This window comes from Megascapheus bottae, chromosome 23 (genome assembly GCF_031878675.1).
Source record: "Megascapheus bottae isolate mThoBot1 chromosome 23, mThoBot2.hap1, whole genome shotgun sequence".
Classification (NCBI taxonomy): Eukaryota; Metazoa; Chordata; class Mammalia; order Rodentia; family Geomyidae; genus Megascapheus; species Megascapheus bottae.
The window spans coordinates 27,782,907-27,802,740 of record NC_143531.1 but is presented as its reverse complement, the minus strand read 5'-3'; the positions used below and the strand labels follow the sequence as shown (position 1 = coordinate 27,802,740).

The 19,834-nt window shown below is 44.1% G+C and overlaps 1 protein-coding gene across 9 annotated transcripts in view; it reads right to left on the bottom strand.

The window, feature by feature from the left end:
• Elf2 (E74 like ETS transcription factor 2) overlaps nt 1-19,834 on the bottom strand; it is a 60,010-nt gene that overhangs the window by 8,479 nt on the left and 31,697 nt on the right. For 6 of the 9 annotated variants that reach the window (XM_090356936.1, XM_090356935.1, XM_090356937.1 and 3 more), the window contains 2 exons: nt 3,880-3,993; nt 1,110-1,283 (listed from right to left, as the gene is read on the bottom strand). In XM_090356936.1, the coding sequence (XP_090213062.1) occupies nt 1,110-1,283; nt 3,880-3,993 (288 nt within the window). Of the gene's footprint in view, nt 1-1,109; nt 1,284-3,879; nt 3,994-14,699; nt 14,907-19,834 lie in introns of those variants that run through there. The other 3 variants (XM_090356940.1, XM_090356939.1, XM_090356938.1) reach the window with 3 other exon arrangements.

Sequence of the window (19,834 nt, the reverse complement as noted above, 5' to 3'; positions counted from 1 at the left end):
CTACACCCTTGAGTGGAGAAGAAAAAATTCAAAGAGAGCCCCATTAGCCATTTATACTTCTTTTGAAAGCTGTCCAATGCATTTGCCCATTTATTTATCCTTTTAGTGCTTAATTTTTTCATTCTTTTAGTGCTTAATTTAAGTTCTTTATGACAAAAATTTCAAAAGATAGTAAGTAAATAAGACTATTTAAATGTATCTAGTTGTTTTCAAACCTTTACAAGAGGAAACCACATATTAATTCCTGTGTCTATTACATGGAAGAAGGCATTTCATCCTCCTTTCACTTTTCTTTTTAATGGTACTGGAGGCTGAACAGGGCCTTGCACAATGCTAAGCAAGCCCTATATCACTGAGCTATGCTTTCAGCTGCCTTACGATGGTTTCCACTCTAAACCGTAATGAAAGAGATAGTAAAGACAGTGGAATTAAGGCGGCTTCGGCCTGTAGTCCTGGCGACTCTGGGGGCTGAGGTAAGGGGTCACACAGAAGGCAGATGACACTACAGGATTCTGAAAAGTAGCCAGGCTGGCCTGTGATTCCAGCACTCAGGAAGCTGAGGCAAAAGACAATTCAGCTGGACACTGGTGGCTCATGCCTGTAATCCTAGCTGCTCAGAAGGCTGAGGATCGCAGGTGAAACCCAGCCTGGGCACAAAAGTCAGTGAGACTATTATCTCCAGCTAAGGACCAGAAAACCAGAAGTGATGCTTTCACTAAGTGGTAGATTACTAGTCTTGAGCTGAAAAGCTTAGGGATAGCGGCCCAGGCCCAGAGTTCCTATCTCACAACGGACCAAAAAAAAAACCAAAAGGTTTTTAAGAGTTGCTAACTATGTGTAGCTCAAAAATTAAAAAAGTACAACAAATGTGCAGGGAGTCTCTTACTCTCTTGACAGTCTGCTACATGACCAGTACCTGTTCCAAAAAGGATCATTTTTAGGGAAGAGACTGCAAGACTCAAACACTCTTTAAGCAGTATTAATACATTGAAGCTCTAAATAAAAAGACCTTAATTTGTTGTTACTACCCATGTCCCTTAATGGGGGGGGGGAGAAGGCATCAGAAAATCATTTGTCTGCCTTCTCAGTAATTTATGAATATACTCCACCTTTTTTCTTTTTCATTGGTTCAAGGCTGTCTGGAGATGTGGGAATTGGAGAGGTATCCATCGGCTCAGACTCTTCCGTTGATACCTCCACTACAGTTTCTGTAATGACATCTGGCCTCATAGCAGCATGGATAAACTCTGGAGTTGATACACAAGGAGGAACAAACACTTCCACTATAAAAAAAAAGTTGAAAAATTAACATTTCCTATCCCATTAATGTTTCTTATGTGGCTAGTTCAATAAACTTGTAATACTTGTAAATACTAAAAGAACTCTCAATATGGTCTAAAGTATACAACAAAACAGATTAGAAAACCATCTCTATCTTAGCTGGGTATTGGTGGGTATGCCTGTAACTACTCAGGAGACTAAGATCTGAACGTCATGGCTCAAAGCTAGCCAGGGAAGAAAAGCTCATGATATTTTTCTTCAATTAATCATCAAAAAGCCAAAAGTAGGGGCTGGGAGTTTGGCCTAGTAGTAGAGTGCTTGTCTAGCGTGCACAAAGACCTGGGTTCAATTCCTCAGTACCACATACATAGAAAAAAGCCAGAAATGGTGGTGTGGCTCAAGTGGTAGAGCTCTAGCCTTGAGAAAGTCCAAGGACAGCGCTCGGCCCTGAGCTCAAGCCCAGGGCTGGCAAAAAAAAAAAAAAAAGGAACCCAACTGCACTGCTGGTGGGATTGTAAGCAAGTTCAACCACTCTGGCAGTGTGGTGGTTTCTTAAAGAACTGAAAATTGACCTTCCCTATGATCCCGCCATAGCATTCCTGGGTATCTATCCTGAACACCATAAACCAGGAGATGATAAGGACACCTGCTCAGCTATGTTTATCTCTGCACTATTCACAATAGCCAGGCAATGGAAACAATCCAGATGCCCTACTGCAGATGAATGGATACAAAAAATGTAATATACATATATATTCACATATTTATATATATATATATATATATATATAAATTTTACATAGCCAACAGACAAGATAAAATAATGGCATTCACAGGGAAGTGGATGAATCTAAAGCGAATTATGTTGAGTGAGACAAGTCAAGACCAAAGGAACAAAAGGCGCATGGTATCCTTAATATGTGGCTATTAGATCCAAACAGTACAAGAGCAAGGACTCAATATTTGCGTACCCAATGCTATGGACATGGTATTGGAAATACAAACACAATTACATAGACATAAAAACTTATGACTCTATAGACATAGACATAATGTTTTATTACACAGATTATTATGTATCTATGACATACAAACCCTCAGCCTAATTTTAATTATGTTCTAAAATCTAAGTGCCAGTGATTGTATATAGATTCCCTTCTTGAACACTTGTTTGTTAAACATGACATTTGAAATATGATGTAAAAATTAACATTAATAAATTCTTAAATAAAAAAAAAGTCAGGAGTCGAGGGCAGTGGCTCACGCCTGTCATCCTAGCTACTTAAGAGACTGATACCTGAGGATCAAAGTTGAAAGCCAGCACGCACAGGCACAAAAGGACCTGAGACTTTTATCTCCAATTAACTTTGGAGAAAATGGGAAATGGGGCTTGGCTCAAGGGTAGGGTGGTAGACTTGAGCTGAAGAGCTCAGGAACAGCGCCTCAGCCAAGTTCAAACCCCATGATCCACCAAAAAAAAAAAAAAAGTCAGGGCCAGGAATGTGACCCAGTGGTAGAGTGCTTGCCTAGCATGCATGAAGACCCAGCTTCATGTCCTTGGTACCATATACATAGAAAAAGCCAGAAATGGTGCTGTGGCTCAAGTAGTAGGTAAAGTTCTTGCTCTGAGAAAGCCAAGGACATTGCTCAGACCCTGAATTCAAGCCATGGGACTGGCAAAAAAAAAAAAGGGGGGGGGGACCAAGAGGGGAAATAAAATGATTGGGAGGGGGTAAGAGGGAGGGGAAATGATTGGGAACAAAAACATGAGAAGGGGTATCAATGTGTGAGAATGTACCTACCACATGACGAATGTGACTTGTAACCCCTCTATATATTATCCTGACAATAAAAAATGACGGGGAGACCGGGGCCAGGAGTTTGGCTTAGTGGTAGTGTGCTTGCCTAGCATGCACGAAGACCAGGGTTCGATTCCTTGATACCACATACATAGAAAAACCCAGAAGTGGTGCTGAGGCTCGAGTGGTAGAGTTCTAGCCTTGAGAAAAATCCAAGGACAGTGCTCAGGCCCTGAGCTTAAGCCCAGGACTGGCCAAAAAAAAAAAAAAATGACAGGGAGGGTACCAAGACAAAAGAGTAACCCACAGGCTAAAAGGAGTATGAAGAAACTGGTATATGCAACCATGGATGATGGGTCCAAAAGTTACTGCCTATTCACCATTGAATAGCAAACAGTGGTTAAGGAAGCAAAGCTACTATCTGCCCTACTTTTAGAGACTGAAAAGACTTACAAGTTACCCAGGATGAAGGAAACAGGAGCATAAGTGACTATTTAATAACAATTTATATGCCTATAGTGAGTATTTCTGTATTATTTATTATTAAAGTATTTACAATACTTAAATTGTGACTAGACCTTAACAAATAAAAATTAATACATAACATACTCATTTCATAAAGGGAAGACCTTTGAGAAGCCCAATTTTTAAAAAAAGTTTTCTAATCCCTGGAGGCTGAAGCAGGAGGATCCTAAATTCTAGGCCAGCATGAGCTCAGAGGGAGTTTCAGACTAGCTTAGGCTGAATTGCAAGATATGATAATATGACACGTTTAATATAAAATGGATGGTTCACATACCAGGACTTCTTGAATCTCTCAAGCAGGTAGGAGATTCCATATGAAGCAGCGCTTCAGCAGCTTCAATTGTCTTATCTGTACAGTGTGCATTATTGCTGTGGACTGACGCTTCCACTGGGGGAGAAAATAATTACTCAATTAAAAATGAATGAAGCACAGTACTATAACCAAAAACAATTACTTAAATATAAATTAACTTCTATATATAACTCTATAGGTCCTTACATCACTCTAACAGGTATTGAAATTAACTTAAAATTTATTAATAAAAACCATTTTTTTCTCCCAAGATTTCTTTATTAAGTAATTACATATATTTCACAGTACTGTGGCACAAACACATTTTTACTTTCACAATAATCATCATCACTCTAATTTACAAAACTTATAAATGACAAAAAATACAAAAACCTCAAGTTTTACATGAGAAAAAAGTTTGGAACTTTTCAAATATCAACAATAAAATTATTTCTAAGCCAGGTGCGGGTGGTGCAAGCCTATAATCCTAGCTACTCAGAAGGCTGAGATCTAAGGATCACAGTTTAGTGCCAGCCCAGCAATAAAAAGTCTGTGAGACTATTCTAATTAACCACTAGAAAACTGGATGTGGAGCTGTGGCTTTAGGGGTAAGGGAGGTAAGTCATGAGCTGAAGAACTCTGGAATAGCACCCAGTCTCCCCCCCCCCAAAAAAAAATGATTGTTGATTTAAAAAAAAACAATGAACAGAGCACAGTGGTGTACTCCTATAATCTTGACAATGGGAAAATTATCACTGGAGGGTTTAGTTTGACGTCAGCATAGACCACCTAGAGAAACCCTCTAGCAAAAGAAAACATGGTGAAGCTAAATAGAAATTAACGAGAATTTTCTAAATCATAATCAAAAGAAAAATAAAGATCCTTGAAATTCAAACCCTGCAACAATTTTAAGCCAAAACTAACTGGGGGCAAGGAGCAAGAGGGTGGCTGTAGATTAATAGCCCTGGGAGTTGAATTGTCTATTTTGATTTACTACCATTCAGTAAACAGAGATAGTGAAATCCCTACCTAGAAGATTTAGTCAGAAATACTCTAGGCCAGGGCGGCTGTCCCTGTGCTCTTTATCTCAAGGCTACCGCCCTACCCCCTGGAGCCACAGCCCCACTTCCCATTTTCTAGCGGACTGGCTAAGTGTCTCAAGGTCTTTAGTGCCTGGGCTGGCTTTGAACTGAGATCCTCAGATCTGTCTTCTGAGTAGTTTTCCTCAGATCTGTCTTCTGAGTAGTTAGGATTACAGGCATGAGCCACCGTGCCGGCAGAAATACTTATTTCTAAGTTAATATGTTAAATACCTCAATTCTTACACTCTTAAACTCTAGGCATGGCATCAGCAGCAGAATTTAGGAATTTTCTTCACAATAACCTTGGTCTTGTCAGAACCTTTGCTTTTGCTGGGTTTACCTGCTTTTAATGGAGTATTTTTCATTCCATTAGGTCTTTGCTAGTTCTACTGCCCTCATATCTTTCTTTTTGCGTTTTCTTTCTGCTTTGCTGCAAGTACAATCAACAATAAAACATGCGAGCTGCGGTTTGTACTTTCAAGTCCAACAGCTTGGTTTCTAGTCTCTGCCACTGAGACAAGCCTCTTTCACAGAATATAATACTTACCTCAAATTAGCTGTAAAAATGATTCCCATAAAAAACAAATTAGCATAAGGCTTGGCATAAAATAAGAAGTCGATAAATGGTGAGTTTCTTTCCTAATGAAGATTTTTATTGGGGGGAGGAGCCCTCTGCTGAGGGTAGGCCCAGGGCCTGAAACACACTGAGCAAGTGCCCTACCCCAAATATGTATTTTGTTTTTAGGATAATCCACTGATCTTACAGGAAAAGTGGTAAGTCAAAAACATACTGATGATATTACTTTTACATTGTGATTTATATTACTGAATAATTATTTCAGAAGTTCTAACTAATACATACATTTCTAATCTAATAAATTTTTTATCAAGATGGACCCTTAAAGAAATTAAAAGTAAATGTTTATAAAATTTCATAAATTATAAATTTCCAAGTTGCACTGAAGTAAAACTGTTCTTTGAATAAAATAATGCTCACAGAAGTCTTAAAATCCACCACATGCTAAAGCTTCAGCCTTCACCCGTCATTGAGAGCATTCAAAACTCCAGGGACCGCTGTACCACCTGCTGCCTATCCACACTCCTAACCAAGGTACTAGTCTCTCCAGTTGCTCTTTCCATTTATGGAAATCTGCTCAAGGCTAACTGGTTCCAGACAGGCAGCCAAACCTCTAAGTAAATCTATCTTTAGGTGACCCTGCTTACTCTTATCTGCAGCTCCACTGAAGCTTCAGAAATCAGCCCTTCTAACTCAACTTTTAAAACCTAGTATTCAATCAAACACATTACCACCATCCTCAAGTATTTTCCAAGTGCCTCCCAACAATATCCACATGCAAATGGAAAGCATTCTCTGGTCTTCAAAGTTTTAAAACTGAATGTAGGACCCATTCTCGTTAAAAGTCTGCTCGGTGCTGCAATTCAGTTGCTGTCTTAGGTGCTATTAATAGCAATACTGGATAAAGTGATTCTTTTCCTAACTGTACTAAGACATACCTTAACAACCTTACTACAAAAGAACAGAGTTTCATGTGTTCAATAACTATGCAGAAGTAAAACTTTACCAGAGAGGAAAAAAAAATCTGCCCCATTATATATTGTGTCCTAAATTCTTAAGTAGTGTGAGGTATATCTTCAAAAACATGGTTTTATGTTAATACATATTATTTTTAAGTGTTTTTTCTGACTTCTAATTTTCCCTCCCCCCTAAAATTATAACATTACATCCTCTAAATATTTTACTTATACTTGCTCATACCTTCAAATAAGGATGAAGAAATACCTACAAATCCTTCATGAATTATCAACTAAAGATCTAATATGAGTGAGTGGTTGCCCTGTGCCACAAATCTGAGATACCAGCATGAATGGATTCTCTAATTTCAGAGAGCAGGGAGACATACAACTTGAGGGAGGAAGGTGATCAAATGCAGTCAGTATAATCAATGTAAATTATGTAACTTCAGGGGAGAGATGGGAGAGTAGACATGGGGAACAAAGCTGACACTGAACAAGGACCATGGTACTCATAAACTGACTTATGGAACTGTAATCCTACTTTAAGGATTCAGAGAGCACATGACTTGTCATTTTTATTTAGCAAATCTATGCTAAACATAGATTTATAGTAATGCAACCAATGACGGTTTACAAGAATACTTATTTTCTGTAATCCTAGCTACTCAAGAGGCTGAGATCTGAGGATCAAGGTCCAAAACCAGCCGGGGCACAAAAGGACCTGAGCCTCTTATCTCCAATTAACCTCTAGAAAACCAGTGAAGTGGGGCAGTACCCCTACCCTTGAGCTGAAGAGCTCAGGAACAGTGCCCAGGCCAAGTTCAAGCCCCATGACTCACCAAAAAAAAAAAAGTAAAGAAAAAACACCTATGAATACCTATTTTGTAAAAAGTGGATAGTATCTTCCTACATTTTTATTTGAACTTATATAAGCAGAACTGGGGAAGAGGGATGATATCAGTTTGAACTCAAGGCCTTCTTTTCTACCATTTGAGTTATGACGCAACTAAGAAGAAACTTTCAATAAGGGAAATTTTTCTTCAGAAGTGTCTCAGAGTGCTGGAACAGCAGCCTAGAGCAAAAAAGCCTAGGACCAGCTTCTAGGCCCAGAGTTTAACCCTATGAACACCACCACCCAACCACCACCAAAACAAAAACAAGTTTTAAAGCTGGGCACCTGGATTCATGCCTGTAATCCTAGCTACTCAGGAACCTAAGATCTAAGGATGGAGGTTCAAAAGCCAGCCAAGCAGGAGGTCTTCAAGACTTATCTATAATTAACCACCAGAAAACCAGAAGTAGTGCTGTAGTTCAAAGTGGTAGAGCACTAGACTTGAGCTTCAAAGCTAGGGACAGTGCCCAGTCCCTGAATTCAAGCCCCACAACGGCGGGAGGGGGAGAGGGGAAAGCATGGGATTCTTCTATTCATTTCCTTAAGTTTCAAAAATTTCAGGTTCACACCTGAAATCCTAGCTACTCAGGAGGCTGAGATCTGAGGATCTCAATTCAAAGCCAGCCTGGGCACTAAAGAACCTGAGACTCTTTTATCTCCAATTAACCACTAATGGGAAGTGGGACTGTGACTCAAGGGGTAGGGCGGTAGCCTTGAGCTGAAGGGCTTTATGTATAAAAAACGTGGAAGATTGGGCCAGGAGCTTGGCCTAGTGGTAGAGTGCTTGCCTAGCATGCATGAAGACCCGGGGTTCGATTCCTCGGTACCACATACTTAGAAAAAGCCAGAAGTGGTGCTAAGGCTCAAGTGGTAAAGCTCTAGCCTTGAGAAAAATCCAAGGACAGTGCTCAGGCCCTGAGCTTAAGCCCAGGGCTGGCAAAAAAAAAAAAAAAAAAAAAAATGTGGAAGACCAAACTATTTTAGAAAAAGAAACAAGCCTAAAAGTAGCTATTTGGCATTGCTAGGCAATACTCCTTGAAACAGGAAATACATCAATAAATTCTATACTCTTAATGTTAATCATAGGGCCTTTGCTTATATCTTAATTTACTATTGGCAAAAATGTTTGTTCCATTTCAAAATATCTTTCTCATCAACTAGTGTTTGTAGTGTTTGCAGGCTAGACTATTCTTGATTCACTTAACAGCTGTTACAAAATACCAAACTTGGTAATTAAGTCTGACAGAGGCATACCTCACAGCTTTGCTTAAGAGGCTGCTGGCAAGAGATCTGGTCTTCAACAATGTTCTCAAGTCAAAAATAAAATTTACTAGTAATTTAGTTTGGAAGCAATGGGGGGAGTGAAAAAACACTTCATTAGATAATATACCATACACCAAGATTTCAAGTTCACCAATCAATAGCTAAACCCATTTACCTCGGTTTATCCTCCAGTGATAAGCCTCAAGACTATACACAAATGGACAACAAAATTAAGTCTACTTGTTTGTTAAACAAGACAATTGAAATATGATATAAAAATCAATGTTAATAAACTCTTTAATTGAAAAAAACACTAAAAAAGAGTACTCTTTCTTCTCCCTTAATCTTCAATTAATACAGAGATATTTTAAACTGTAAAATGGGCACTGTCCTTGAGCTTTCTCAAGGTTAATGCTCTACCACTTGAACCACAGCACCACTTTCACCCAGGGAGGGCTTCATGCTTATTAGGCAAGCACTCTACTACTAGGCCACACTCCCTGCCCAACAAAATTATTTTCTAAGTCAATAAACTTCATGCAGTGTTCTATTTCTCAGTAGATACATTTTTAAAAGTATGAAAGTAAAAAAAAGAAAAAGAAATACCTTCTCTTTAATCCAGTACCCAAAATCTTGCCATCTCATCATGTAACGGATAAAAGAAAGAGGCTCACACTCCTCAGGAGAACAAGAGGTCTGAAAACCGCACTCCAAAGCCACCCTCAGGGCAGAAGAGTTCATGAGAGTCTTACTTCTGATTAACTACTAAAAAAATCTTGAGGTAGAGCTGTGGCTCAAGAGTCAGAGCGCTAGACTTGAGCAGACAGCACCTAAACCCTGAGTTCAAGTCACACCTACACATACCAAAGAAAGAAAAAAACTCCACTCTCTTGGCTACACCGACATTACAAGTACTAAAAAGCCACCTTGGACATATACAACAGTGACCTTAGAACACTGCAAGTCAAATTTTCTCAAACTTTTTTTTTGGACAGAAAACTCCTTTGCAGTCAAATTATGGAGAAAAAGATTTTTGAGACTGTAAATCCTCAAATATTTAAATGAAGAAAACTGTATGGCACTAATATATTTTAAATAAACCCAAATACTTATGTAGATGTATTTTGTGAAGATAGCTTTTCAGGAAAAATGTTAATGAATCGCCTTTTGCTTTCCATTTCTTTTGGTGGTGCTGGGTTTGCAGACACTTAGTACACACTACGCAGGTGCTCTATCACTGAGCGGCATGGCAACCCCTGTCCATCTTCTCCATAACACAAAGTACATGCAGCTGGGGACTGGTGGCTCCTGCCTGTAGTCCTAGCTGCTCAAGAGGCGGCTGAGATCTGACGATGGCAGTTCGAAGCCAGCCAGGGCAGGAAACTCCCCTCCTCCCCCTCACACTCTTATCCACTCAAAAATCCCAAGTGGCAAAGCTCTAGCCTTGAGTACAAAGAAGGCTCAGAGACAGTGCCCAGGCCCCAAGTTCAAGCCCCACAGCTGACTGAGAAGAAAAAAATTACAAAATTCTTACGTTTAAGTTTTAGCTCCATAACATAAACATCAGTGTATAGATGAAAAACTGTATAATTATATTCCTAAAATACAATATTTGTCTACTTACACATTAAGAAAATTTTGTTAAGTAGTATTGGATTTAAACTCGGCTTTGTGCATCTTAGGACTGCATGATCACACCAGTACCCAGCCCTGTAGAATTATTTAAGCTCTTGAAAATATTTCTTTGCTGCCCCCCTTTATTGGGGGGATGGGGTGTTTTCTCAAACAGTATGTCTATATAGTCTATGGTGGCCTGGAAATCACACTCCAGCGGAGATTTGAGGTGTGTACCACCACATATAACTTCTTTGAATTTTTGAACACTTAAAACTACAGATTTACATGAGAAATAAATATTTTCAATATGTCAAGAACATCCTGCTACTTGTTCTTCTCTACAATCAAATTTGCTTCTAAAGAAAACTGCTTTATGTTGGAACTATGCTAACCTACTTGTTTTTCTACTCTGGCATTTTCTGTGTTTGCGCGAGCCTGTGTGCGTGTGGGTGTGTGTGTGTAGGGATTGCACTCAGGACCTTACACGCTCACTCAGCTTTTTCTCTGGCACTCTACCCACTTCACAGTCACTCCTCACATCCAGCCTATTTGCTGATTAACTGGAGCCAGTCTCTCAGACTTTTCTGCCCTGGCTGCCTCTGAACCAAGAACCTTAGAGCTCAGCCTTCTGAGTAATTAGGATCACAAGCATTAGCCACCAGCACTCAGTTTTTCAACTCAAACTGATATATAAACTTAGAATTAATGCTGCAATGAATTTTGAAGGGTAATTTTTCAATATTTTCAAATAAAAATTCTTTCCAATATTTGAGGGCTTCACATACGCAAGACAAGCACTCTACTAATCTATTACCAATTTCATAGAATAGAAAGCTAATTTCATTCCTCTACTTTTAGTTGAACACATTCCTATTATTTCACTAATTTCATACTTTTCAATTTTTGTTGCTGCTGCTGCTGTCCATGATGAGCCTTTTCAAAACTGATACAAGCTGAGCATCCACGATCCGAATATGTGAAATCTGAAATCCTCCAGTGTTTACAAAAATATTCCACAATCTAAAATCTCCGAAACCTAAAACACTTTTGTCTCAAGTATGGTGGAGAAGAAATGCCAACTCTTACCAGCTATTCCAAAAACAAGATTTTCAAATGCAAATTTCATGATGAACTCTGACTAACTAATAAATACATTGTGGTCAATAAAAAGTTTTAGGGTAAATTTCCAGAAAAATTATCTCCTCTTTTAATAACTTGTACTTGCAACAAAAGTGCTTTTATTTTTCAAATTTAAAAAGAAAAATAAGGGGGAAAGTGAAGGGCTGTATATTTGTAGGTAAGATTCTTTGTGTATTGTGTGCCAGTACTGGAAACTTAAAACTTGAGACCTCAGCCACTCTCACTTAAGACTTGCACTCTACCACGTGAAGCACACCTCCACTTCTGGTTGACTGCTGCTTAACTGGAGATAAGAGTCTCATCAACTTTTCGACTTGGGCTAGCAGTGAACAATGACATTCAGATCTTGGACTCCAGAAAGGCAAAAGCAAAACAAAAGACACAGAAGCTTAGGGGTAGGTAATACCCAGACCCTGAGTCCAAGCGCCTGGACTGGCAAAAATAGTAATAATAAAAGTATCATAGACTTATTCAACATGTACACATGGCCTCAAGTTTCAATTTGGCACATTTGTATTCTTTTTTTTTGCCAGTCCTGGGACTCGTACTCAGGGCCTGAGCTTTCCTCAAAGCTAACACTCTACCACTTGAGCCACAGTACCACTTGCAGCTTTTTTTGTGTTTGTGGTACGGAGGAATGGAACTTCATGCATTGGAGGCAAGCACTCTGCCACTAAGGCCACACTCCCGGGCCCCACCATTTGTATTTAAAAAGACTGGATAGCCTAGTGTTGGTAGATCAGGCCTGTAATCCTAACTACTCAGGAGGCTAAGATCTCAGGATCACTGTTTAAAGCCAAGCCAGGGTAGGAAGAGTCCAAGAGACTCCTCTCCAAGTAACTAAGGAGAGGAGCTGTGGCTCAAGTTGGTAGACTGTTCTGACCTTGAGCAAACTCAGTTCAAGCCCCAGGACCAGCCTGAGCGTGTGCATGCACACATACATTTTTGTATTTTCATGTATGTACAAACTTTGACCACATTCACTTTACCTTGAAGTCTCAGGCACTAAATATTTTAAAATGGTTTAAAAATAAATAGCTATTTTACTGAAAACTTTTCTGGCAGCATTCATATTAACATATTACAGGAGGAAAATAAAGCAGTATTTTTTTTGGTACCTTAACATATCCAGTATCAGTGATGTTAAGTGTCTTGTGAGCCTGGAGTTTGGCCTAGTGGTAGAGTGCTTGCCTAGCATGCATGAAGACCTGGGTTCGATTCCTCTGTACCACATACACAGAAAAAAGCTGGAAGTAGTGCTGAGGCTCAAGTGGTAGAGCTCTAGCCTTGAGAAAGTCCAAGGACAGTGCTCAGGCCCTGAGCTCAAGCCCAGGACTGGGGGGAAAAAAAGAAAGTTAAGTGGGTCATATTCAACTTAAAGCACATGTCCTCTACAGGTTTCCACGAATGTCAGTCATTCTATGCTAATCATAAACACACTACTGCCATTACTATAGCTATTTTTACATTAACTTCCATGCGTCTTCTCACACTTAATGATTTCCCTTAAGATAAATGAGTTCACTGTGTTGATCTTAGGATGTTTTCAAATACTACTCTGCTTCAATCGGTGTAAGTTGGCAGCAAACAAAATTTTAGAGCCACGAATCTTACTTTTTTGGATTATCTCCCCTCCCTCCACTTTTTAAATTCACTGAATAAAACCAGTCTCAAGTTTCCTTTTCTAAAATAAACCCTGCACAAGCGCTTCAGATTACACAAGCATGACTTAGAAAAGCATCTCAATAGAACTTGTAGGCAGAATGTTCTTTACAGGACATCATCATCAAATGAGAAACCTCGACGTGTGTATTGGGCTAACTGGAAAAAGGATTCACTTTCAGAAGCTGGCATGCAGCCTCCTGGTGGGGCAGGGCGAACACTTGCCTAGAACACGCAGGAGACCAGAGGGGCATGAAAGACACAACTTTCCAATCTTCAAACTACCTAAAACCCATTCTTCTGTTTCCAGAGCTCATTAAAAGATAAAATAGAGGCCCACGGAGCGCAGGCCCGGCTCTCCACCTGGCAGCCTTTTCCGGGAGTTCGGGGTCCGGAGCCCAGGGGCAGCCGGGAGAAGAGACACGTTCCGTCCTCACGAGCATGACGGACGCCGCCAGGCTGAGTCCACCGAGCGCGCCCGGCACGCCGGCCCTCGCCGGGACCCGGGGCTGGGGCCGCGTTCACGCCTCCCCGCGCCGGGCAGGTACGCTGGGGGAACACGTGCTCCAGACTCCTCCCCGCCCCCCACTTGACAAGTCCAGACCCCAAGCCCGGGCAGAGGAGGGACGGCGAGGGCCGCCGCCGGCAGCGCTGTCCCCGCCGCAGGCCGGCTGGCGTCCGTGCCCTTCCGCCGCCACCGCTGCGGCCGGGCGCCGCACATCCCCCACCGCGGCCACTTCCGTGTTTACACTCCCTCTTCCCTCCAATTCCAGGCGTGCATTGTCGGCTCCACTCCCGCCCAGCGCCCATTGGCCGGCGCGGGCCCCTGGTCCCGCCCCCGCGCGTCGGCCTTCTTGTTTGGAACCTCTCTGCGAGCGGATTGGAACCCCGGCCTGTCAATCCCGCGCCTTCTGTCCTCTCCCAGGCGCTTCCGCTATGGTGGGAGGTTTGGGGGAGGGGAAGGGGCTACTCCGTGCAGAAGCCAACCTGGGGCCGGGGCGCCCACAGCCCACTCCTTGACGTTCACCCATGTTTACAAAGATGAGCGCCCCGGGCCCGGGACGCGGGCGCAGAGCGCGCTCCGCACCCTGCCCGCTCCCCCCGGCGGCAGCCTGCCCGGGAAGGGCAGACCCCGGTCCTCCCCACGCCGGCGGCGGCGGCGGCAGCGCCGAGGGAGGCGGGCCCGGACCGCGGCGCGGCGCCTCCTCGCCGCCCTCCCCGGGACCGTTACTCGGGGCTGCGCCCTGTGCCGGCTGGCGGGTCCCGGCCGCCGGCCCCGTCCACGCGGAAGTGCCGGTGCGGGCGCGTCGGGGCGGCCTCCCCGCAGACAGCGTGGCAGGCGCCGCCGGCGGCTCACTTCCTGGTTCCTGGCGGCGTCGCCGCGCGCGCCATCCCCGTCCCCAACTTCGCCGCGCCCCGCGGCGGCACCGGGCCCGGGCGCTCGGTCCCCAAGGTGATCACTTCCTGACTCGCCGCCTCCATTACGCCCCCCCCTCCGCCCGCGGCGGCCCGGCCCGGACGCGGCCCCAGCCCGGCCGCCGCCGCGGGGACGCCGCCCTCGTGCGCCCGCCCGCTGCACCGCTGCACCGCGGCAAGTTGCCCGTCCTTACCGGCCCGGATGAGCAGATCCAGCTGGTTCGTGGGCCCCTCATGCAGAGACGTCGCCATGTTTACCCCGGGGCTGCAGCTGCTGCTTCACATTGACTCGCCCCGCGAGCGGGCGGGCCGGCGCGGGCGGGGAGCGGGCGCGGGAGGAGGCGGGACGCGGCCGGAGACACACGCCGGCCGCCGAGGGTCCGCACCACTCACGCCCTCGCACACGCCCCGACGCCCGGATCCTTGCGCGTCCTCCGACAGGAAGCGGCGGCCGGCCCGCCTCCCGCCGCCGGGCTGGAAACCCCACCACCTAACGGCAGGGCCGGGCGACGGCAGGGCCGGGCGGCGGCGGCGGCGGCGGCGGCGGCGGCGGCGGCTCCGCTGGCGACGACGCGATCCTTCCGCCCCGCGCCCAGACAGGAAGTGCGGACGCCGCCGAGGGCGCCGCGCCGACACCTGGGGCCGCGGCCGTGCGGGGAGGGCGCCTCCGCCCGCGGACGCCTGATCGGCAACGGCGGCGCCCCTCGCCGCCCGCGCCCTGGGCCACACCGCGGGAGGCCGGGCCGGAGGCACCGCGGGGACCGGTGAGCAGCCGGCGGCCCCGGCCGGCCGCCCGCCCGCGAGCGCCCCGGAGACGAAACCCCGCGGCGGAGCCCGGGTTCGAAGCCAGCCTGGGCGGGGGAGCCCCGCCGTTTGCCTGGAAACAGTCACAGACCGCGGTGGCACTGGATCTGAGCTAACTTCTGGTTTACAGACCCCATTTCCACCCTAACAGACCGGAGCTCCGCGAGGGCCCACCCAGTACCGCTGCCCGCTGCTCCTCAGGTCTCGCCGGGCTCTTCTGCCTAGGCTGCCCGCCCCCTCCCCCCCCCGCACACACACACCCCTAAAAGCCTTAGACAGGCATCTTGTCTTTGGGTTGAGCCATGCACGGAGCAAAGGAAAGGAGACAGCTGGCAGCTCATCTTTTTCTTTCAGCTGGTGCTGACCTGAAGTAAAGATCGTCCACTGACTGGCAGCACCTCCACGTGGGGTAGATACTAAGGGCCCATCGCTGGCTTTCAGCACACTGAAACTAACAACACATCAGGTTCCCTTCTCTACATACCAGGAAAAGGCAGTTAAGACACAGGACACAGTATGGCTCAAAAAGAATAAAACAGCTTTTTTACTATAGAAAAGAGACCATTTGAAATGTTTGTACATCCTTACTATATGCATCCATGTTGCCATGTTTTAATAAGCGCCAAGAGAACCGAACTTACTTTATACATATTACACCTATACACATAGGGAAATTAATACAGAAACTCGGAAATATATATATATATGCATATATATATATATACATGCTTAAAGCACATGCATACATACATACATACATTCATACGTGTATTTATCCTCCTGGAAGTTAGCCTTGCTATCACAAGCGGTTGTACAAAAGCCACAAACACATTTTAGAGATGAAAAATGCCAGGAGTAACAAAGGAGTAACAGGTAGTGTCAATGGGCACCGACTTCCAGGAAAGCAGTGGCGCATATATCAAAATTAATAGAAGCTCATATTTTCTGACACAGAAATTCTCTTTTTGAGGACTAGCCTGAAGAAAAACGTTATAAGCAAGGCTCAGTACAATCTGAAGTCCAGATCCTGGAGTTTGTGGCCATCCTGAGCACTCTGGTAGACCTCCCTCCCTCTATCTATCTATTTATCTATCACTTAATCTGTTTCCTCCCATTTGTTAATTTGGCATAACGACTTGCTAGGTAGGTACTCCACCATCTGAGCCATGCCCCCATTCCTTTTTGCTTTTACTTAATTTTCAAATAGTCTTCCATTTACGTCTGGGGCCAGCCTGGACCACAATCGTATTTGTTTCCCATGTATCAGGATAACAAGCACACCTGCAACTTTTCAGTAGCTGAGATGGGGTCTCTTTGTGTGTGTACAAGCTAACTTCAAATCATGGCCTTCCTGATGTCCACCTCCCACGCAGCTAAATTACAAGGGTAGGGTGCTGCAACCAACTAAGATCTCACTTCTTTTTCCTTTTTCTCTCTGACAATCCTAGGGCTTGAAATCAGAGTCTGGGCACTGACCTTGGACACTTTTTTGTTCAAGGCTAGATCTCTACCACTTGAGCCACAGCACCACTTCTGGCATTTTTTTGTGTGTATGTGGTACTGAGGAAGAGAACACTGGGTCTTCATGCATGCTAGGCAAGCACTCTACCACTAGACCATACTACCAGGCTCAGATCTCAATCTCCCGATCTCTCTCTCTCTCACTTTTTTATTTTTTTTTTTTTGGGGGGGGGGGCAATCCTGGTGCTTGAACTCAGAGTCTGAGCATTGTCCTTGGGGTTTGTCAAGGCTAGATAGAGCTCTATTACTTGAGCTACAGCACCACTTTAGGCTTTTTTTTTTTTTCTATGTATGTGATAGGGAGGAATCAATCCCAGACCTTCATGCAGCTAGGCAAGCACTCTACCACTAGGCCAAATCCCTAGCCCCAGATGTCATTTCTTTAAAGAATATATTTGGGGTCTGGAGTTTGGCCTAGTAGTAGAGTGCTTGCATGCACAAAGACCCATGTTGGATTCCATGGTACCACATACATAGAAAAGGCCAGAAGTGGTAGAGCAATAGCCTTGAGAAAGCCCAAGGACAGTGCTCAACTCTCACCCCAACTCTCAGACTGGCAACTAATTACAACTTGTGTGTCTAATGGTGCTAGACAAATGATTGTTAAAATCCGATTTATGAAGCAGTCACATGTGCATGATATTCTGTAATGGGTTAAAATAATATTCCCTATGTTTTAAGTAAAATATTTTCAGTTCGAGCCCCAGGACTGGCAAAAAAAATAAAAAAATATATCTGAAGTTTATAAGCTTGGTCTATACTGAGGATCAAACCCAGAACCACAGTTATACAAGCTAGACATGTACTCTACCAAAAACCACTATCCCAGTCCCTAGAATTTAACATAAAAATTAAACATTAAAAATATAATTGCAGCATGATTTTTGTTGTTGCTCCTAAAGCTGGTCTCAAGTGACTCACCCACTTGGCCTCCTTGGTGCTAGAATAACAGGCTTTCAACACTGCACCTGACTATGGGTTCTCTGAGGCTGTAATGCCAAGTTTGTGTTAGTGAAATGTACAAAATGGCTATTATTAGATCCTCAGAGGGCCAACACTCTCGAAGTTATAAGTTCTATAACCCCAGTATTCATCTTAGGGCATGTCCCTTTTTATATGTAAGGGACAGTGTATACCATTCTGGATGCATACTTAGGTTAGACATGATTCAACTTTAATTCTGTTTTTTCTTTTCTTTTTCCTGTCCTGGGGTGTGTACTCAGGGCCTAACACTGTCCCTGAGCTTCTTTTCTCAAAGCTAGTCCTCTACCACTTAAGCCACAACATGATTGTTTTAGTGCTTTTCTTAGATAAAGGGCTTTCCTCCCTGGGCTGGCTTCAAGCTGCAATCCTCAAATCTCAACCTCCTGAATAGCTAGGATTCAGGCATGAGCCACTGGCACCCAGCTTAACTGTGATTCTTCTCCTTCCCTCCCCTCACCCCACCTGGGAGTCCCGGGGCTGAACTCAGGCCCTGCCTCTGAGCCTGTCTGTGCTCAGGGTTAGCTCCCCAATACCTGAGACACATCGCCACTTCTGGCATATTAAGTAGTTTATTGGAGATAAGAGTCCCATGGACCTTCCTGCCCTGGCTGGCTTCAAACTGTGATCCTCACTCAGCAACTGGCCTCCTAGGAGTAAAAGGAATGAGTGACCCACTGGCACTGAGCTTAACTTTCATTCTTGTTTTCAGCACTTGACTAGACTCTGTGTGCTGGCTGCTTTATGCTTTATACTAGGGAAGCACTCCCTCAACTCTCACCACGACTCTGACTGCCAACTAAATAGTACAACTAGAGAAATGATTGTTAAACTCCAATTTATGAAGCACTCGCATGTGCATGACATTCTGCATGGGTTAAAATAGTCAAGGTTCCCTATATCTTAAGTAAAACTATGACAACTGACTTCAAGGGTTCTTCATTATCATTAGAGATTATGTAGTAACTTGAATACACTGGAATTTTTATTCCTGTGAAATTTTACATGCATATGTAATTCTTATTTAGCATACTTACAAGAAAACATGAGGAACACTCTATATGTCCACACTTAATTCTAGAAGTGATATTTAGATTGTATACTTTCTTACCTCTACTCCTACAATAATACCTGTGTTTTTTTTGTTTTTTGTTTTTGCCAGTCCTGGGCTTGAGCTCAGGGCCTGAGCACTGTCCTTGGGCTTTCTCAAGGCTAGAGCTCTACCGCTTGAGCCTCAGCACCATTTCTGGCTTTTTTCTATGTATGTGGTACCGAGGAATCGAACCCGGGTCTTCATGCATGCTAGGCAAGCACTTTAACCACTAGGCCAAACTCGTGGCCAAAACCTGTGTTCTGTATACACCCTACCCACCGAAAATTCTTCTGACATTACTGACCCTGTATTACAGACCTTCTTTCATTTGATTTTCGTGATGGCAAAAGGGCTGTGTTTTTCCTATTATTTTCTTCTCAGTTGTCTTTGTGTCCACAAGACCCTTTAATAAGCCTGTTCATTCAAAGTACAATCCTTAGCCATCTCCTCTCTTCATTCTCCACTCTTCTCAGAATTCATACTGTCTGTCCACCCAGAGTGCTCTCCTCCCCACCTCCCCCACCCCGACCTGATGCCCACTCCATAAGTTCTGGGGCTTGAATTAATGGCCTGGGCACTGTCCCTGAGCTTCTTTTGCTCGAAGCTAGCACTCTACCACTTAAGCCACAATACCACTTCTGGCCTTTTCTGTTTACTGAGGAATCGAACCCAGGGCTCCATGTATGCAAGGCAAGCACTCTACCACTAAGCCACATTTCCAGCCTTGGTTTATGATTTCTATTCCAATCACTTTTTACTCCTTTGTTGTCCTTTATTAATTTGGGACAAATTCAGTTTACTCCCTAACCTACGCCCCAGCACAGCATTTTGGAAATTAGGCCCTTTTCTTCTTTCTTTTTCACATCTGTCATACAAGTTCCTGCTCTGTAGCCCATCCTGATTCCGTCTCCCAAGTGCTCAGCTTGGAAG